The 21893-nt window shown below is 42.8% G+C and overlaps 1 protein-coding gene across 2 annotated transcripts in view; it reads left to right on the plus strand.

The window, feature by feature from the left end:
• The window catches only part of LOC147108662 (adenosine deaminase-like), an 83562-nt gene that overhangs the window by 51809 nt on the left and 9860 nt on the right, over positions 1 to 21893 (plus strand). The window contains exons 6-10 of one of the 2 annotated variants that reach the window (XM_086005358.1): positions 685 to 809; positions 16241 to 16312; positions 16844 to 16945; positions 17124 to 17191; positions 19308 to 19437. In XM_086005358.1, the coding sequence (XP_085861484.1) occupies positions 685 to 809; positions 16241 to 16312; positions 16844 to 16945; positions 17124 to 17191; positions 19308 to 19437 (497 nt within the window). The remainder of the gene's footprint in view (positions 1 to 684; positions 810 to 16240; positions 16313 to 16843; positions 16946 to 17123; positions 17192 to 19307; positions 19438 to 21893) is intronic. The other variant, XM_086005359.1, reaches the window with a different exon arrangement.

Raw genomic sequence — 21893 nt, forward strand, 5'->3', positions numbered from 1 at the left:
GTTTGGAAAAACCACAAGATTTTGCAAATTACTGTAGCAATCTGAAGTTTAAAAAAAAAAAAGCCTGACCAGGCTTGTGATTCCCTATTTGAAGACAGAAATTGGACTGGAACCAACCTAATAATGTGGTTGTTAGTTACTTAAAATGAGATGGATACTCAAACTGAAGGTGGCAAGAAATGGCAAAGCGATAAAGGTTTTTGAATAATTTGATAAGCTTCTCCATAAACATCTGTTACAGGGATTTTGATGAACAATTAGGGTATAGCTCACATGAGATGTGTTATACTTGTACTGTAAACCATGTGTTAATAAACTTAATGTACTACAGTTGTATTTTCCCAATCTTAGTGAAACTTTTACTGTATGTGATGTACAGGTCTCTAATATCTAGTTACTGATGCAGTGTCTGTGATGTATGTATTTGAGCTTTGATTGTTATGCAAGTAAAGCTAAATGGTGCTGCTCATTAAATCAATAAGGTCATTAAATCAATATTGAAAATATTAGTTATGGTAGTACCTTGTGACATGGGTCGGAAATTGGTTGGGAAGCAGGAGTTATGGTCGTACCTCCCTGAAGAATGAGCTAAACCATGGCCTTTTTTGTTTTGCCAATGCAATGTATAAATGTTTGAATGACAAATGATAAAAAGACAACGTGATGGTATTGATGTGTTTTCAGAATGGTCTGCTGAAGTTGTGCACCTGTGTAAGAAATATCGCAATGAGGGTGTTGTGGGCATTGACTTGGCAGGTGATGAGTCTTTAAACTGTGAAGTCAGCTCAGGCCATGGCAAGGCCTATGAGGTAGGTGTTTACCCTCAATATGTTGAATTGGGAATATTGCTCTGGAGCTAGGTTCAAAAATAAAATAGATTCCATTTTGCCTTTTAGAAATATGTACATTACAAAAGTTACTGATGGTTACAGAATGCATTCTGTAGACACTGCCCCAGTACACTTCAGAGCGCATTCAGTATACACTCCTGGGATCTGTAGAATAGCTCTTCAATACGGCATTGTTAGGGGTTCTCCCGAATAGTGGATCATAAGTGGAAACCCTGGGTGCACCACATAAACATTGTTTCCGCTGCTTCTGTGCTGAAGTTAGGTCGGTTGATCGGGAGAACATTCCCAGTATATGTGTGTATAAAAACAGTAGGTTTGATTTTTTAAATCTACCATTATTGGGCACATTCAAGAGTAAGTACTACACGGTATACTCATTTAAGCTTCATATAATATGGCTTGCATATAAGAAATTATCCCGCATGTGGGAGACTTGGTTACTTCTGTGGCTGTGCTCCCCATGCCAATTGACTCTTGTTGAGCATGTGGTGCACATGATTGACTGGTCAGATGGTGGCGGTCATTGCAGTGTGCCTAAAATGTGCTTTTAAGATTTCTTTTTTGAATATCAAATATTGCTAATATTTTACTGCACAAGAAATCATTTTCACTGCAAGAACTATTGTCACATTACCATTATTTTGCACATCAGATCACAAGAACAATAGTTTCAGATTAAGTAATATGTTGTGAATAAAGAAATCAGAACAAGTAAAATGTTGTGATCTAAATCCCTCTACTGTTCTCCCTGCATTTAGGTATGTATTTATGAAAGAGAAAATAGTCAACTGTACAGCTGATAAGAGGCCCATTATTTGGATGTTAGGACAGTAAACTTTATGAAATAATATCCCAGATCTGTAATATTTAATTCCAGTCTTATAGAAATGAGATTGATTTTGTGTTTGCCTTCAATGACTAATTAGTCAGTTTGAAGAAGAAAGAAATGTATATTGGCCTTGAGGTTAAATAGATTACACCCAAGAGTGGGGAATGGCTGTGTGCCTTACTCATGCACATAGGAACACAAACAGTACATCTGTTTGTGTATGTCAAATAGTGCATGACTGTCACACTTCAAATGCCAAAAAATATAAAGAGAAAGCAAGCCAGTCTTTTCATGGTGCTTTTTCTGAACTTCATAACCTGGCATCTCCTCAAGGGCACAGATTTCCAAGCAGCAGCCAGTCTGCAGTGACTTCCTTCAGCAATTAGCCTCTAACTGATCTTGGTATATTCCCCACAGAAATACATGAACAGTGACCTGAAAAGGACAAGGCAGGTTAAATACTATCTCATCTCATGAGACACCCAAACATTACAACTGTGCTGCAAACCCCAGATTACCCATGAACAATGCCATGGGTGATTGGCTAGTGTTGTAAATAAACTTATCCCTGTCTGTAATGGCTTTCCTGCTCTGTCAAAGCAGACCAATGAATGTGTGTTCATCAATAACATGGCATCTGTGCTTCCAGTCAGCCCATATTACCGTGCAGCTGTGATTAAGATGATAGGTCATGTGTTTACCAGTCATTCCTGTATTTAGGGAAACTGCCACAATACCTCATTATTGAATCTTGGGCAGGTAAAATAAAGTACTGATATGCTACTAAAATATTTAATTTTGCTATTAACAAGATCATATTAAAAGGACAATTGAAGCCTTTAACCTGATAAAATAAGGACTTGTTTACTCATTGTAGAGTCTTTGATAGATTGGAGATCTGTCTTGTTTTGAATCATAAGTTTATGGCTTAGATTTCCTGCCCACCCCCCACATACCTTTTAGTAAATGTGGGGTAGGTGGCACCATAAAATTCCTTGAGGATGCATTCTACAGTGTCCCCAACTCCTGCACCCCTCCTCTTCCCTCACTCAGTAGCACAGGGTATGCCCACCCATATTTGAGCAGGTCAAAACAGGAAAATACATCTTCAAGTTTATTGCTTGTGGTTTGAAGGTTGAGTGCAACAGACATCTGTTTATTCCAGGCATCTAACCTCGTGGTGGTGAAAGCCCAGAAATCTTTATTTTTGGATCAGTGCATTTGCAAGCACTTGGTGTGACCTTGCATAGGTGAACAGGAAATTACAGAGTTTAAAAAAAAAACTCTGCTCCCAGTCTGGCAGAATTCCATGACAGAATTTGGGGATCCATTCCAAAAATACTAATGTCCCCAAGGAAGGGGCAAAGGCCAGGAGCATATTTCCATGACAAGTGGAAGTCTTGTCCCCTCATTTTAAGTCTTTGGTAGCCAGCCACAGAGATTCCATCAGCAACGTGTAGCAGCACTATCACTTCAGTGGAAGGTAATGCAATTACCCTCTAATGTGAACGGTCTGCAAAAAGAACAGGCTAAGAGTAATTTTGTAACTGCATTACTGTATTAAAGTTTAAAATATTCATTAAAGATATCTAAAGCAGAAATTTGAAAATTTCCTGTTTGGATTTTAAAGTCTGAAGTAGATGGCAAATTCTAATCTGGGACGTGGCGCAGAGCAAAACTTCATTTTTGTAGTGACAAAATCTGAGGCTGCCTAATTTCAAAACAAAAATGGCCGATTAGTCAGTGGAATTCATCCAGAGTTACTGCTAGCTGGAAGGGAGCAAAGTGAAAAGTCATTCAATATGAACTGTAGTCTGCATAGATTACTTTGTGTGTTTGATCGTGCTGTTCTATCATTTCTGTAGCTCCTGACCAGACAGATACTTCATACCGCTTAAAATAAATCTCCCTTGGATCTATGGCAAGAGGAGGAACAATGAGTACTTAACAATTTGTTGCAGTTATGCTTCTTCAAATAACGTTCTCTCTCTGGCACCAATATCCATAATTTGTCATCAGTTTCACAAGGGTGCAAACAGCAATATTTTACAGACACTTAATGTAGAGTATATAAATACAGTTGTTGGCATATCAGGCTAGATCTTCCAATCAGATCTATTAGTAGCTCAGACATCAATTGGGCAAGTGGGCATCAGAATCAAGCAGGCTGTAGCCTGTTTCTTGCCTAAATTCATACGGGCTCACAGTACTCTGACACAAAGCACACAAGACCTCATTAAAGCCCTGAATTGAATGTAAGTAACTGTTAGCTGTGATTTCCAATGCCTTTGGCTAGGAATTCATTGATAACTTTCCATGCCCATATTGTAGTTGCAGCAATCGGATATCTCTGGATAGGAATTTCCCCTGGGTTATTCCTCTTGCATTCTGAGAATCTGGAGAAGGAAGAGAAGTTTCTGCAGATAGATCAGAAGCTGATGTGATTTGCATTAGGTTTGCTTGCGCCCAAGGAGCCAGGTATTTAGACCCAAGCAGAGCTCCCTGGATATTTCGGAGGAAACCTGGCTTCACCGCCTATACTTTGACTATGTTTGCCATCTCCTTGAACTGGACCTTCGTACAAAATCAACCACAGGGTGGCTCTGTTGGTGGTTGTGAAACTGATGCATTTCTACGCCAACAAATTATTCCAAGTCACTATCTGTGTCATCTACCAAATAAGTCAACTGTGAACCAAGGTAGCGAACAGGTAACAAAGCAGTGTTTGCCATGGGAACTGTTTCACTGCTGTCCCTGTGGAAAGGTGAGACATCATGCATTTACTGTATGGCCGGGATCCATGAAGTTCAAGGCATCATAGGTGCCAAGTGGATGATTCTAGTTAGTCTCTTCCCGAGGTCTCCACCATTAAAAGAAAGACTTGCATTTATACAGCGCCTTTCACGACCACCGGATGTCTCTAAGCGCTTTACAGCCAATGAAGTACTTTTGGAGTGGAGTCACTTGTAATGTGGGATACGCGGCAGCCAATTTGTGCTCAGCAAACTCCCAGCAATGTGATAATGACCAGATAATCTCTTGTTTTGTTGATTGAGGGATAAATATTGGCCAGGACACTGGGGATAACTTCCCTGCTCCTCTTCGGAATACTACCATGGGATCTTTTACGTCCACCCAGTTTAACGTCTCATCCGAAAGATGGCACCTCCGACAGTGCAGCACTCCCTCAGCACTGCACTGGAGTGTCAGCCTAGCTTTATGTGCTCAAGTCCCTGGAGTGGGACTTGAACCCACAACCTTCTGACTCCGAGGAGAGTGTGCTACCAACTGAGCCACAGATGATACTGGAAGCCCATGGAATAAAAGGGACAGTGGCAGCATGGATATGAAATTGTCTAAGCGACAGGAAACAGAGCATAGTAGTGAACAGTTGTTTTTCAGACATAGTGGTGTTCCCCAGGGGTTGGTACTGGGACCACTGCTTTTCTTGATATATATTAAGGACTTGGGAGTACAGGGCACAATTTCAAAATTTGCAGATGATATAAAACTTGGAGGATAGTGCTAGACTTCAAGACGACTAGGCTGGTGAAATGGGCAGACACATGGCAGATGAAATTTAACACACAAAAGTGCGAAGTGAAACGTTTTGGTAGGAAGAACGAGGAGAGGCAATATAAACTGAAGGGTACAAACCTAAAGGGGGAGCATGAACTGAGAGATCTGGGGGTATATGTGCACAAATCGTTGAAGGTGGCAGGGCAGGTTGAGAAAGCAGTTAAAAATGCATACGGGATACTGGGCTTCATAAATAGAGGCATAGAGTACAAAAGGAAGGAAGTTATGATGAACCTTTATAAAACACTGGGTCAGCATCAACTGGAGTATTGTGTCCCATTCGAAAGACAACCCTTCTGACAGTGCAGCACTCCCTAAGCACTGCACTGGAGTGTCAGCCTAGATTTATCTGCTCAAATCCCTGGAGTGGAACTTGAACCCACAATCTTCTGACTCGGAGGAAAGTGTGCTACCTACTGAGCCACAGCTGACACTGATGCCAATGTCTAGCCAATTCAGCCCACTCTGAAATATCAAGAAGGAGCTGAGTACATTGGACACAACAAGGGTCAATCATAGAATAGTACAGCACAGAGAGAGGCCATTCGGCCCATCACGTCTGCACCGGCTCTTTAGAAGAGCAATCCAGTTAGTCCCACTCCCCTGCTCTTTCCCCATATCCATGCAATTTTTTCTCCTTCAAGTATCATGGGCTCTGTAAACAACCCAGCTGTAGTTCTTAAGACCATAGCACCATAACTAACCATCCCCCTAGCCAAACACCTACCAACTGAGTCAAGCTGACACACCAGAAAGAGAGATGTTGAATTGGTAGCTGAAAAGCACGCCTCAAACAGAGTTTACACAACTATTAGTTCGTAGCAGAGTGGCTTGATTTAATGTATGTGTGAGTGAATGAATGAAGGAGGAAGAACACAAAAAGGATGGTATTAGCCTTGAGCTGAGGTGAATCATTATTCTTTGTCATGGCCCACTCCCTCTATAGCCGTAGGTTCTACCATGTCTAGCATTACTTTTTTCATATTGATTAGTTTAAAATGAGGTTTCAGTCTGTTTCCTTCTGTTTTATGCCACAATGTCCTGCAACTGGATTAGTACTGAGATATTGAAGGTTTGAACAGCACATAAATGTGTGACCGCCATGTGAGCACCATCCAACCTAGCTTGTGTGTGAACATGAATCATGTAGGTTAGTTGTGTGGTAAATTTGCTTTTAAACATCAAAAGTTGCAGTTTGGAGTAGCAGTAATAGTGTGTCCTATTGCAGTATTGGTAATAATGTGAAGCTTAGAAAAGCTGTTTTGTGAGGACTTAACATACAGCCTCAGTAAGGGTTCAACAAGATGAGAGGAAACTGCTGGTGGCCAGCATACATTACCCATCTAATTGATATAGCAAGGTTGGCTGGCCTTGCCTTGGAAGACTTCCTGAGGCTATTAACCTTTTTTCTCATTTGCCTCCAGGTCCTCTGGATGTTGAAGACTGTATAGGGTAGATTTTCATCTTTTTTGCTTCTAGGAAATATTTGGTTCCCAGGTACAACAAAAAGGAAATGGGGATGGTGACTCATTACTTTGGGTATCTGCCTCCAATATCCTGCTCCCAAGATTTCTGGATGGTTGTAAAAGACCTGCAGCTGCAGTAGGTGCAGATCCAGCGCAGTTGAAGTGGGAGAGGACATTCCCAGATCTCCCACTGCACTAGGGACTGGAGGGTCTGCAGGAGTCCTGGAGAACTCAAAAGATTCTCCCCTGCCCTCAACAGGCCTTGCAGGTATGATCATGGTGCTGTCTCACGATCCCAATACAAGGCCCTGTCAGGGGCCTTAGAAATTCAGTAGACTCTTCTCCTCCCAGACGCACTGCATCTGTGGCACACTAGATCTGTCAGCAAGAACCCATAGAGGAAAAACAACTCGACCAACAAAAAAAATTATCTGGTCATTATCACATTGCTGTTTGTGGGACCTTGTCGCACAAATTGTCTGCCACATTTCCTACATTACAACAGTGACTACACGTCAAAAGTACTTAATTAGCTGTAAAGTGCTTTGGGATATCGAGGGTGTGAAAGGGGCTGTATAAATGGAAGTCTTTTTCCATTTAACCTGACAGCCAAGCAGCTGACATTTCTTCTGAGCAGAATGCCTTGGGTGCTGGAAAGGTTACCCTACCGTTGCTGTACTTTTTATAGGACCGCTCAAAAATGCATCTGAGCATGGAGCACATCTCCTTTCTGCAGCCATTTTTGCTTCTCTGTCCGGAAGCAGGGGCAACTTTTAGAGCTGCAGCTATTTGCTATTTCCCTCCACCCCACCCACTGCAAGCTCCTGGAAACACGCCACTCTGGGTCAGAGTTCACCATGAATATGTAATAAAACATCTTGGGGAAATCTCTCAAGGTCACTGACTAAAATTTTGGCATTTACAACTTCTGCTGCTCCAATGTCCTGCTGCATTAGGATTGGTACCAGAATAGTTCCTCTTGTATCTCCATTAACCGGCATTTACAACTAAAATGTTTTTATACCCATTTTGAATACAAATAGCCATTTAAGCAGATACCCGATAACAACTGGGTTATTTTGTTGAAGGAGTGAGTAAGAACAATCCATCAATTAGCATCTCCACTCTCAATGGGTATAAGAACATAAGTAGGAGCAGGCGTAGGACATACGGCCCCTCGGGCCTGCTCCGCCATTCAATAGGATCATAGCTGATCCGAACCTAGACTCACGTCCACTTCCCTGCCCGCTCCCCGTAACCCCTAATTCCCTTATCAGCTAGGAAAATGTCTATCTCCGTTTTGAATTTACTTAATGTCGCAGCTTCCACAGCTGAGGTAGCAAATTCCATAGATTTACTACCCTCTGAGAAGAAGTTTCTCCTCATCTCAGTTTTGAAAGGGCAGCCCCTTATTCTAAGATTATGCCCCCTAGTTCTAGACTCGCCCATCAGTGGAAACATCCTCACCGCATCCACCCGATCAAGTCCCCTCACAATCTTATATGTTTCGATAAGATTGCGCCTCATTCTTCTGAATTCCAATGAGTAGAGGCCCAACCTACTCAACCTTTCCTCATAAGTCAACCCCCTCATCTCTGGAATCAACCGAGTGAACCTTCTCTGAACTGCCTCGAGAGCAAGTATATCTTTTCTTAAATATGGAAACCAAAACTGTACACAGTATTCCAGGTGTGGCCTCACCAGTACCCTGTATAACTGAAGCAAGATTTCCCTGCTTTTATACTCCATCCCCCTTGCAATAAAAGCCAAGATTCCATTGGCCTTCCTGATCACCTGCATACTAACCTTCTGTGTTTCATGCACCAGGACCCCCAGATCCCTTTGTACTGTATCACATTGCAGTTTCTCCATTTAGATAATAACTTGCTCTTTGATTTTTTTCTGCCAAAGTACATAACCTCACACTTTCCAACATTATATTCCATCTGCCAAATTTCTGCCCACTCACTTAGCCTGTCTATGTCCTTTTGCAGGTTTTTTATGTCCTCCTCACTCACTGCTTTCCCTCCCATCTTTGTATCGTCGGCAAACTTGGATATGTTGCACTCGGTCCCTTCCTCCAAATCGTTAATATAGATTGTAAAGAGTTGGGGTCCCAGCACTGACCCCTGCGGAACACCACTAGTTACTGATTGCCAACCCGAGAATGAACCATTTATCCCAACTCTCTATTTTCTGTTAGATAGCCAATCTTCCACCCATGCCAGTATATTACCCCCAATCCCGTGATTTTTTATCTTGTGCAGTAATCTTTTGTGTGGCACCTTGTCAAATGCCTTTTGGAAGTCCAAATACACCACATCCACTGGTTCCCCTTTATCCACCCTGTTTGTTATGTCATCAAAGAATTCGAGCAAATTTGTCAAACATGACTTCCCCTTCATAAAACCATGCTGACTCTGTCCGATTAAATTATGCTTATCCAAATGTCCTGTTACTGCTTCCTTAATAATGGACTCCAACATTTTACCAACCACAGATGTTAAGCTAACTGGTCTATAGTTTCCAGCATTTTGTCTACCTCCCTTTTTAAATAAGGGCGTTACATTAGCAGTTTTCCAATCTGCTGGGACCTTTCCTGAATCCAGGGAGTTTTGGAAAATTACCACCAATGCATCCGCAAACCCTACCGCTACTTCTCTCAAGACCCTAGGATGTAAGCCATCAGGTCCAGGGGATTTATCCGCCTTTAGTCCCATTATCTTACCGAGTACCACCTCCTTAGTTATTTTAATCGTGTTTAGCTCCTCCCCCATAGCCCCCTGTTTGTCCAGTGTTGGGATATTTTTAGTGTCCTCTACTGTAAAGACTGATGCAAAATATTTGTTCAGCGTTTTTGCCATCTCCATGTTCCCCACCACTAATTTCCCGGTCTCGTCCTCTAAGGGACCAACATTCACTTTAGCCACCCTTTTTCTTTTTATATAACTGTAGAAACTCTTGCTATCTGTTTTTATATTTTTTGCTAGATTACTTTCATAATCTATCTTCCCTTTCTTAATTAATCTTTTAGTTATTCTTTGCTGGCTTTTAAATGCTTCCCAATCTTCTATCCTCCCACTAGATTTGGCTACTTTATATGTCCTTGTTTTCAGTCGGATACTATCCTTTATTACTTAGCCACGGATGGCTGTCTTTTCTTTTACGCCCCTTTTTCCTCAGTGGAATATATTTTTCTTGAAAGTTGTGAAATATCTCTTTGAATGTACACCACTGCTCATGTACTGTCTTACACCTTAATCTATTTTCCCAGTCCACTTTAGTCAACTCTGCTCTCATACCTTCATAGTCTCCTTTATTTAAGCTTAGTACGCTGGTTTGAGATCCAACTCTCTCACCCTCCAACTGAATTTGCAATTCAACCATGTTATGGTCACGCATTCCAAGGGGAAAGAGAGAGAAGGACATTTTTTATTAATCCTGTCTCATTACACAGGACCAGATCTAAGATTGCCTGCCCCCTGGTTGGTTCAGTAACATACTGCTCAAGGAACCCGTCCCGAATGCACTCTATGAACTCTTCCTCAAGGCTGCCCTGCCCAATTTGATTTGTCCAGTCAATATGAAAGTTAAAATCTCCCATGATTATAGCTGTTCCCTTATTACAAGCCCCAACTATTTCCTGATTTATACTCTGACCAACAGAGTTGCAACTGTTAGGAGGCTATAGACTACGCCCACTAGTGACTTTTTCCCCTTATTATTCCTTATCTCCACCCAAACTGTTTCACTATCCTGATCCTTTGACCCAAATCATTTCTCACTATTGCAGTGATTCCATCCTTTATTAAAATAGCCACCCCACCTCCCTTTCTTTCCTGTCTGTCCTTCCTAATTGTCAAATACCCCTGGATGTTTAGTTCCCAGTCATGGTCACCTTGCAGCCATGTTTCTGTAATGGCCACCAGATCATACCCATGTGTAGTTATTTGTACCGTCAACTCGTCTATTTTGTTACGAATGCTGCGTGCATTTAGATAAAGAACTTTTAAATATGTTTTGTGACAATTTATTCCTGCTTTTACCCCCTTTACTACTTTACCTTTTATCTTTATACATTCTGTCCCTTCCTGACACGCTCTGGTTTTTAATTTCCCCACTGCTACCTTGCTCTATTGCCTTCTCTGCTGACATTTTTATTTTTCGCTCTCTTGAAACCTCCCCCCCACTAATTAGTTTAAAGCCCTCTCTACAGCCCTAGTTATTCGATTCGCCAAGATTCTAGTCCCAACACTGGCCAAGTGAAGTCCGTCCCAACGGAACAGCTCTCTCCCGTCCCAGTACTGGTGCCAGTGTCCCAAGAAGCAAAACCCATTTCTCCCACACCAGTCTTTGAGCCACGCATTTAACTCTGATTTTACTTACCCTAGCCAAATTTGCTCATGGCTCAGGTAGTAATCCAGAGATTACCCTTGTGGTTCTGTTTTTAATTTGGCCCTAGCTGCTCATACTCCCTCAGCAGAACCTCTTTCCCTGCCCTATCTTTGTCGTTGGTACCAACATGGACCACGACAACTGGATCCTCCCCCTCCCACTCCAAGTTTCTCTCCAGCCCAGCGGAGATGTCCTTAACCCTGGCACCGGGCAGGCAACACAGCCTTCGGGACTCTCGCTCTCGGCTGCAAAGAACCCTATCTATCCCCCTAATGATACTATCCCCTACCACTACAACATTTCTTTTTACTACTCCCCCCCCCCCCCCCCCCCCCCCCCCACAAACTTGAATGGCCCCTCGTTCCACTGTGCTGTGGCCAGGTTGCTCATCCTCCCTGCAGTCCCCGTTCCCGTCCTCTCGGGGAGTAAGAGCGTCGAACCTGTTGGACAAGAGCAAGGGCTGCGGCTCCTCCAACGCTACCTCCTGGATCCCCGTACCTGCCTCACTCAGTCACACCCTCCTGTCCCTGACCACGGACTACATCTGAATTAGTTAATCTACTTCCTGGAACACAGAGTCCAGGTAACTCTCCCCCCTCCCTGATGTGTCGCAGTGTATGAAGCTCGGACTCCAGCTCATCAACACAGAGCCGGAGTTCCTCGAGCAGCCAACACTTACTGCAAATGTGATCACTGTGAACATCAATGGTGTCCACCAGCTCCCACATATTGCAGCAGTAACACATCACCTGCTCTGCCATTCTATGTAATTAATTTAATTTATTATTTTTAAATACCCTCTGCCCCGATTCTAGATGATGAATATTGCACCTCTATTTAATTGAACTTACCAACTTATAATGGTTTAAAAGGGAAGCAAAAAAGTACTCACCAACCAGCCAATCACCTACCAGCTTGGCTGTGATGTCACTTTTGAATTCTGACCTCCCTTTGGAATGCTGCCTGTGGAGCCTGTTTAGGCTGCCTTGCCTCACTGCTCCAGCTCGACACCTGCTGCTCCCGGCCGCCTCGACTGGGACTCGCCTCGCTGCTCTGCCTCCGCGATGTCTGCTAATCCTGAGACTGGCAGGAAAAACAAGGCCAGAAACAAAACAAAAACAGCACCTAACACCCCACTTACCCGAACTCTCAAAAAGCAGTCTCTGCTGCTTGCACTAACACTGGTCTTTTTATACTGTTTGTTTGTAGCCAAATGAGTCACACCTCAGTTGTTTAGAGAACTGGTTTTTACTGCCTGCCAATTAACTCCTACTGCAGTGTCACCTTGTTTACTCTTCTTAAACCAACAGAATCCCAAATATTTAACTTTTCACCTTTACTTAAACTGCTTAGGTAATCTTACTAAGAAACTACTGGCAAATGCCACTAACAATTTGCACCACTCCAAATGATTGAGAGAATAATCCTTAAAAAACACTCACTTACCCAAACTCTCCAAGTATGAATACAGCTTTGTACCTGATCAGTAATTAATTTTCTTGCCCTAGACTCATTCTGGTCAGTATTCAGGATCAGAAAAGATGCTGAACTTTGGTATATCTATTCAGCCTTTGCAGGCTGTATAATTGATGTCAGCGGATTTGCTCCCAGCTCAGAGTGGAGATAGAAACCTAGAAGATAGGAGCAGGAGTAGGCCATTCGGCCCCTCGAGCCTGCTCGCCATTCAATGCGATCATGGCTGATCATCCAAATTCAGTACCCCGTTCCTGCTTTCTCCCCATACTCCTTGATCCCTTTAGCCTTAAGAAATATATCCAACTCCTTCTTGAATATATTTAATGAATTGGCCTCTACTGCCTTCTGTGGTAGAGAATTCCACAGGTTCACCACTCTCTGGGTGAAGAAATTCCTCCTCATTTCTGTCCTAAATGGCCTACTCCTTAGACTGTGACCCCTGGTTCTGGACTCCCCGACCATCGGGAACATCCTTCCTGCATCTAGTCTGTCCAGTCCTGTCAGAATTTTGTAAGTTTCAAGGAGATCCCCTCTCATTCTTCTAAACTCCAGCGAGTACAAGCCCAATCAACCCAATCTCTCCTCATACGTCATTCCTGCCATCCCAGGTATCAGCCTGGTGCATCTTCGCTGAACTCCTTCCGTGGCAAGAACATCCTTCCTCAGATAAGGCGACCAGAACTGCACACAATACTCAAGATGTGGTCTCACCAAGGCCCTGTACAACTGGAGCAAGACATCCTTGTTCCTGTACTCGAACCCTCTCGCTACGAAGGCCAACATACCATTTGCCGCCTTAACCGCCTGCTGCACCTGCATGCTTACCTTCAGCGACTGGTGCACAAGGACACCCAGGTCTCGTTGCACTTCCTCTTCTCCCAATCTATTGCCATTCAGATAATCTGCCTTCCTGTTTTTGCCACCAAAGTGGATAACCTCACATTTATCCACGTTATATTGCATCTGCCATGCTTCTGCCCAATCACCCAACCTGTCCAAATCATCCTGGAGTTTCTCGGCATCCTCCTCACAGCACACACGCCCACCCAGCTTTGTGTCGTCTGCAAATTTGGAGATATTACATCTAGTTCCCTTGCCTAGATCATTAATATATATTGTGAATAGCTGGGGTCCAAGGACCGATCCCTGCAGAGATGTTAATTGGTAGATTGTTCTTCATCTTGTGTTTACCCACTCCTTCAATAAAACAATCCACTTATCGGGTATCTGCTTAACTGACTCTTTTTAACATGCTGGCTCTCTAAAGCATCAGGTCCAATTATTAGAGATGCAAGTCCATGGTTGGTGGATTTTGATGAAAGAAGGAAAGCTTCAGTGGTATCTTCATGGTAATTTCTTAATGCATCCAAACTAGGAACATAGGAATTGTTAGACAAAAAAGGACAGAGGTCCATCTAGTTCTACAACAGATTCAGAAATTACGTGAGGGAAACCTGAATGGTGGAGAGTTTTGGGAACCATATGTCCAAAGTAACCTTTTTCCTCCCAAGCATGTTGCATTAAACACATGCCATGTCTCAAATTACTCATACTGTATCTGTTATTTTTTTTTGGAAAGAAATCTATCTGATTTGGAAACTAATAGTTATGAGAAGCCTGGTGCAAGTAACTACTTAAATGCAAGAAAATTTACCATAAACACATTCCTGTGCACCACAATAGGGAGGAAATGCCAACCTTTGGAAGACCAGATACTCTTAAGAGTAAGCTCATCTGAGACTTGCATAATGGAAAAATTCTACATGTTTCTATGAGGACTTTGAAGAAATAAAGTAAACTGGTTAAAATATTGGAGCATGTTACTTTGTGAACAAACTAGTTTAGGATAGAAACATATCAATTGCTCAGAGCAACTCTATTATTTTTAGAATGAAAATTGGCAAGAAAGACCGTATTATCCAAACAATAATTTCTAAAGGGTTGGTGATGAATGTCACAAAACAAGTCATTTATCATAAATCACAAGTTTACAGACTTGTAAAGAGAGTACTTTAGGACAATGATGCCAACAAAAACATATATAGCACCTTTTAAAGTAGAAAAACATTCCAAGGCATTTCACAGAAGCATAATCAGACAAAAATCAAGACGAAGCCAAAGAAGGAAATATTAGGAGTGATGACCAAAGGCTTGGTTAAAGAGGTGGGTTTTAAGGAGGATCTCAAAGAACAAGAGGGGCAGGGATAGGCAGAGGGAGGTTAGGGAGGGAATTCCAGCACAGGATAGCTGAAGGCATAGCCACCATTGGTGGGGCTAAGAGATTTCAGGAAGCAGAAGAGACCAGAGATGGAGGAAGATGGAGTTCTCTGAGGGTTGTAGAGCTGGAGGTTTGTAATATAGGGAGGAGCGAGGTCATGAAAGGATTTGAATACAAGGATGAGAATTTTAAATTTGAGATGTTGGGGGATCAGGAGCCAATGTAGGTCAGCGAGCACAGGGGTGATGGGAGAGTAGTACTTGGTGCGGGATAGGATATGGGCAGCAGAGTTTTGGATGAGGAGCTGATGTTTATGGAGGATGGGAGGCCGAACAGGAGAACAGTGAAATAGTTGAGTCTGGAGGCGACAAAGGCATGGATGAGGGTTTGACAGCAGAAGGGCTGAGGCAAGGCAGAGACGGGCGATGTTACGCAGTTGAAGTCGGTAGTCTTTATGATAGGATATGGGGTTGGAAGCTCAACTGTATGTCAAATAGGATAGTGAAGTTGTCAACAGTCTGGTTCAACCTGAGAGTGGGAGGGGGATGGAATTGGTATGGATATAGAGTTTGTGGCAGGCCATTATGTTGGCTTCTGTCTTCCCAATGTTTAACTGGAGGAAATTGGGGCCTGGATGTTGGACAAGAGACAGTGGATGGGTTGAGACTGAGCCGAGGCCTAAACAAGGTTAGTGTTTGGGGCCTGAAGGGGGAGCGATAGAAAGAGATGCCTGCTACGGGTCCTTCTTTCTCCAAAATGGGCTTCAGTGGGCCGTCTGCCACTGCTCTAGGCTTTACTTCCACTCCTCTCCTGACTTTTCCTGGAGTTGGTGGTGGTGGTGGCAGCAGCTGCTGGTAGGGGCTATTTGCCAGTACCTGCACCCTACTTTCTGCATTTGCATGCGGTGGGACAGTCGAGTAATGGCTGACTTCGTGTGGCGGGGGAGGGAGAAAAATTTAGTGGTACTGGTTGGGGTGGGGATGTGATAGTAGAGTGTTGGATGTGTCAAACGGATGGCATATTTGCCCCCTCAGGTGGTCATAAAAGCACTATTTGAAGAAGAGCAAGGGAGTTCTCCTGTTTCCTGAGCAATATTTGTCCCTCAACCAGCACCACTAAAAACAGATTATCTTTTCATTTATCTTATTGCTGTTTGTGGGACCTTGTGGTATGCAAACCGGTGGCTGTGTTTCCCTACAATTATCATGGTGACTACACTTCAAAATACTTCATTGACTGTGAAGCATTTTGGGATGTCAGGTCATGAAAAGCATTGTATAAATGCAAGTTCTTAGTACATTAGCAATGACACTGCTATTCTTTTATCGAATCAGCAGTGCAAACTATCCTCAAAAGAAGGATCAGTTCTGTTCTGGTTCTTGACAGATGTCAATATTTCTCTCCCTGTTTTCTGTTACTTTGCCAGGAGGCTTTTAAAAGTGGCATCCATCGAACTGTACATGCAGGTGAAGTTGGACCTCATACAGTGGTCAAAGAGGTGAGACAGTATATGCAGTTCTTTATATCTCGTGTTTAATATTTTACAGCAGTGATGAACTTTGAATCCCTATGCAAAATGAATCTGCCATGGTCTTGATTGACCATCAAATCAGAAATTTTGCTGGTTCCCATCCCTGCTACAAGAAGAGCCCTTCATGATGGTAAAATATCTTAGCTTCTGTGGTGAGGTGAAAGGGGTACTGAAGGATAAAAATCAACTTGAAACCAACAAAAAGTGGCATTGAGAGCATCAATAGAGTCTAAATAACTTCTTGTCTGAAGAAGGACGGCATGGAGGTTGGAACACAGCAAATAGGGATTTGAAGTGGAGTGTTTAAAAATACTAAAGAGAAAATGTGATTTACTCATTGAATTTATTTAGCTCATATCAAAATACTATAAAATGTATTGGTAGAAAAAAATGTTTTCCCTGGTTTGTACTATTGACTGAATTAACTGCAAATCATAGTTTTTTCTGCTGGTTTCTCCAACTTAAACAAATTATTATTTTACATTTATTTATCGTTAGGCAGTAGATGTTTTGAAGGCTGAACGGATTGGACATGGGTATCACACAATTGATGATCATTGTCTCTACAAGCGGTTGTTAAAACTGAATATACATTTTGAGGTAGGCAGTTCCTGGATATCTATAACATTTGATCTTTCACTCTAAATATTTTGATGACAGAATTATTTAATTCTTTGCCATTCAAAGGTCAAGATTTTCTGCATGATTGTCAATGGACCATACAGTTCTGCCTGCTTCAGATATGAAAGGGTTCAGTTGATTTGTTTTTTTTTTCCAGACATGTCCTTGGTCTAGCTATCTCACTGGAGCCTGTAACCCAGATTTTACTAAGCATCCAATCATAAGGTAACTCCAAGTCATATTTCTTATTTATTAGGCATGAGATTTGGTTAAAGTCTTCCTAGGCAATGCATTTTGAAAAACCATCACCATAGTACTGAGGAGTAATTGCTTTTTCAGCAAACGCTGCTGCTGTCGCACCATTTGGTTTATTGGAGAAAGTGCATGCTACAGCAAACATTAAACGTCTGAATGCAAACTGTTACAAAACGCGTTCTTCCTATTTATTAAATTTGTACAGCTAACAGCAGGTTATTGGCACTGAGTGTTAGCATTTTAAATTTCAGTACCATGGAGCAGGGACAGATGCAGGTTTGGGTTCCATTCCAATCATGTTGGAGAGGTTCTGAGTGGAGACTGTGGTACCTACTTGCAGTGAGGTGGGAAAATTGCAAAAGAGAGTTTTGTCTGGGTGATCCCAGGCATCTCTGGGGCAGTGGTGGCAACCTAACAGCAGGCTATGCACTCTCACTCTTGGCTGCTAAGATGTTTGACAAGTTGGAGATAAAATTAGTAGGAAGATGAGGGAATTTACCCAAAAATTACCCTGTTGAATTTTTTGAGGAAGTCACTAACAATGTAGACAGGGGGGAGTGCCTATGAATGTTGTCCATATGGACTTCCAGAAGGCATTTGATAAGATTCTGCACAAGAGATTAGCAAAAATAAGAGTGCATGGAATTGGAGGTAACCTTAGAACACGGGTTGAAAATTGGTTCGTAGGTCGGAGACAGAGAGTAGCAATAAAGGGAATGTACTCTCTGATTCGCAGAATATGACATGGCGTTGCCCAGGGATCTGTACTGGGGCCTCTGCTTTTCACCATATAAATGACTTGGATGAAGGAATACAGAGTTGTATATCTAAGTTTGCAGATGACATCATATTAGGAGGAACAGTAAGTTGTGTAGATGGGAGCAGGAAGTTACAAAGGGACGTAAATTAGGTGAGTTGACAAAACTGGCAGATGGAGTTAATGTGGGGACATGTGAAGTCATCCACTTTGGATCCAAGAAAGACACATTGGAATATTTTCTAAATGATGAGAGACTAGAAACTATGGAGGAATAAAGGGATTTAGGTGTCCAGGTACACAAATCACTAAAAGCTAGTCCACAGATGCAAAAAATTTTTTTTTTTTTTTTTTAAAAGGCTAATGGAATGTTGGCATTTATCTCAAGCAGGTTGGAATACAAAGGAGAAGAAGTGATGCTTCAGTTGTACAGAACCTTGGCCAGACCCCATCTGGAGCATTTCATTCAGTTCTGGGCACTGCACCTCAATAAGGATACATTATCCCTAGAGGGTGTACAATGCAAATTTACTAAAGTTATACCGGGGCTGAAAGGGTTAAATTATGAAGAAAGGTTGTATTCCCTTAAGTTTAGAAGGTTGAAGGGTGATTTAATTGAGGTGACAAAAAGATTTGATAGTAGATATTGAGCAATTATTTCCTCTTGGGGGGGGGGGGGGGATTCCAGAACAAGAGAACGCAATATTAAAATTGGAGCGAGGTCTCAGGAGTGAAATCAGGAAGCACTTTTTCCACACAAAAGGTAGTGGAAATGTGGAACTCTCCCCAAAAGGCTGTAGATGCTGGGTCAATTGAAAATGTCAAGGCTGAGTTTGACAGATTTTTAATTAGGGAAGGCTAACAAGAAATACGGATCAAAGGCAGGTAAATGGAGTTGAGATACAGATAAGCCATAATCTGATTAAATGGTGGAACAGACTTGAGTGGCTGACTAGCCTACTCCTGTTCCTATGTTCCTAGAACATTCAGAAACCATTTTGCTTTGGAAGTCAAAGGAGAGAATCCTATGTGTGATGCTGAAATTGGTAAATACAAATACTGTACCGAGTATGTCAAAAGTTTTGCCACTAATATAGAGAATGAGGCTGGATTCTGAACACTGGTTGTAAAGAAACGTGACAAAATAAAATAGATTATGAACCATTTCAAAGCTGGTTGTGACTATGGGCAAGGCTGGCAGGAGAGATAGAACTGATGGTGCGTAGAGGGCAAGGTCACAGTGCTGGAGCATGATTCTGTTGTGTTTACAGCACAAAGGCTTCCCATGACTTAAAATCTTTGATCCTCCTAACATTTATATATTCACAGGTTTAGGGAAGATGAAGCAAACTATTCTCTGAATACTGATGATCCGTTGATATTTAAGTCCACGCTAGATAAAGATTATCATATTGCATCAAAATACATGGGTTTCACAGAAGAAGAATTGATGAGAGTGGTAAGTTGAAACTTTAGCCCATAAATTAAACTGAAAATGAAATATCTTATTTTATAACCTATTTTCTAGTTGGTCTCTTAGAAAATGTACTTTTAAAAAAAAAAAGTAAAATGTTTGCATATTTAATTAACTTTACTGTGTTTTCACAGGATCAGGTTGGGGTTTTTTGAATGTAATTACATTTATAAATAGACTAGATGTTGCAGTAGGTTTATGCATTATATTAATTGTTTAATGCTGACCTAAACTCACTGGGAGGAATTGGTGCTGGACTCTGATACAGGGGTGGGCCCTGTAACTACAGTAGTTATACAACACTCTGGAGAGGATGCAAGAAAACCACCAACAGTATAGTATTTAGACCAGGGCTGTCAAACTCAATTTACATGGTAAGACTGATCTGACATCCTGGCACTTGGTATGGGCCACTTTCAGCAAAAGTTATTTGGACAAATGGTAGAAATGGTTATGCGGGTTGACTGTTTTTGGGCATAAAATGGGCGCAATGTATACCAATTTCTGGGGGCATGGTCCTGTGCCTAATCTGCACTGGCGTCATGGCCAGTGCTATATTGGTGTTCACTGTTTTTAGACCTAACTGGCGACGGCCTGAAATTAATTTATTTAAATTAATTTAAGTTTGTAAAGAAGGGTTCTGCACTTGTTTTAGGACCCTTCTGCAAAATGTGTGGAAAAACTAGGTGGAGCATGCGCCAGCCAAGTTCTGACTAGTTTTTCCAGTTCTCTAGCCACCTAAGCAGCAGTCTTTAAAGGGGCCGCTGAAGAAATGGTAGGGACAGTTTTTATTACTTACCCTTCTGTCGAGCATGGAGAAGAAGGAATGCCCTTCCCAGCTCCACAGCACTATTGTGGGTCGCTGTCGGCCCGTACTCAGCCCTCCTGCATCTCACACCTCCATGTATTGAAGCTTGTAATGTAAAATCAGAGCATGCAGCTCCCTGCAAGCAGTGAGAGTCCTTGATCTCCATACCCTTGTTTCCCACTTAACCACCAGTGGAAACTACCCACCAGTGGAAACAATCATTCACTATTTATCCACAGTAAGGTCCCCAGGTTTCACTCAGCCTTTACTAGCTGCTCCTCTCTCAGTGCCACTCCCACTCCCGATGAGCTGCTGTTGCTCCCAGCTCTGCAGGAAATGCTGGGCCCACCCCACCCCACCCCATCCCATTCCACAGTCCTCTTTCATCCCACTCCTCAGTTTCCCTCTTTTCCGCCCAACCCCGGCAAGCCCTAATCATTCTGATCCCCATTCGCTAGTCTCCCTCTCTTCCCCAACCCTCATTTACTCAACCCCCATTTCCCAGTATGACCCGAGAGCTATCTCCTGACCCCCTATTCAGTTTCCCATGAGCTTCCCAGTTCCAATCTCAGTCTTATTTTTTTATTCATTTATGGGATGTGGGCATTGTTGGCAAGGCCAGCATCTACCGCCCATCCCCAATTGCCCTTGAGAAGGTGGTGGTGAGCCGCCGCCTTGAACCGCAGTCCTTGTGGTGAAGGTACTCCCACAGGGCTGTTGGGGATGGAGTTCCAGGATTTTGACCCAGCGACAATGAAGGATCGGCGATATACTTCTAAGTCAGGATGGCGTGTAACTTGGAGGTGGTGGTGTTCCCATGCGCCTGCTGTTCTTGTCCTAGGTGGAAGAGGTCGCGGGTTTGGGAGTTGCTGCAGTTCATCTTGTAGATGGTACACACTGCAGCCACGTTACGCCGGTGGTGAAGGGAGTGAATGTTTAAGGTGGTAGATGGGGTGCCAATCAAGCGGGCTGCTTTGTCCTTGATGGTGTCGAGCTTCTTGAGTGCTGTTGGAGCTGCACTCATCCAGGCAAGTGGAGAGTATTCCATCACACTCCTGACTTGTGCCTTGTAGATGGTGGAAAGGCTTTGGGGAGTCAGGAGGTGAGATACTTGCTGCAAAATACCAAGATCTGACCTGCTCTTGTTGCCACAGTATTTATGTGGCTGATCCAGTTAAGTTTCTGGTCAATGGTGACCCCCCAGGATGTTGATGGTGGGGGATTCGGTGATGGTAATGCCATTGAATGTCAAGAGGTGGTCGTTAGACTCTCGCTTGTTGGAGGTAGTTATTGCCTGGCACTTCTGTGGCGTGAATGTTACCTGCCACTTATCAGCCCAAGCCTGAACGTCGTCCAGGTCTTGTTGCATGTGGGCATGGACTGCTTCATTTTCTGAGGAGTTGTGAATGGCACTGAACACTGCAGTCACAAGTGAACATCCCCATTTCTAACCTTATGTTGGAGGGAAGGTCATTGATGAAGCAATTGAAGATGGTTGGGCCTAGGATACTGCCCTGAGGAACTCTTGCAGCGATGTCCTGGGGCTGTGATGATTGACCTTCAATCACCACAACCATCTTCCTTTGTGCTAGGTATGACTCCAGCCAGAGGACAGTTTTTCCCCCCCGATTCC

Source organism: Somniosus microcephalus, chromosome 13 (assembly GCF_052327205.1).
Source record: "Somniosus microcephalus isolate GS21.2 chromosome 13, FLI_Smic_1.0, whole genome shotgun sequence".
Classification (NCBI taxonomy): domain Eukaryota; kingdom Metazoa; phylum Chordata; class Chondrichthyes; order Squaliformes; family Somniosidae; genus Somniosus; species Somniosus microcephalus.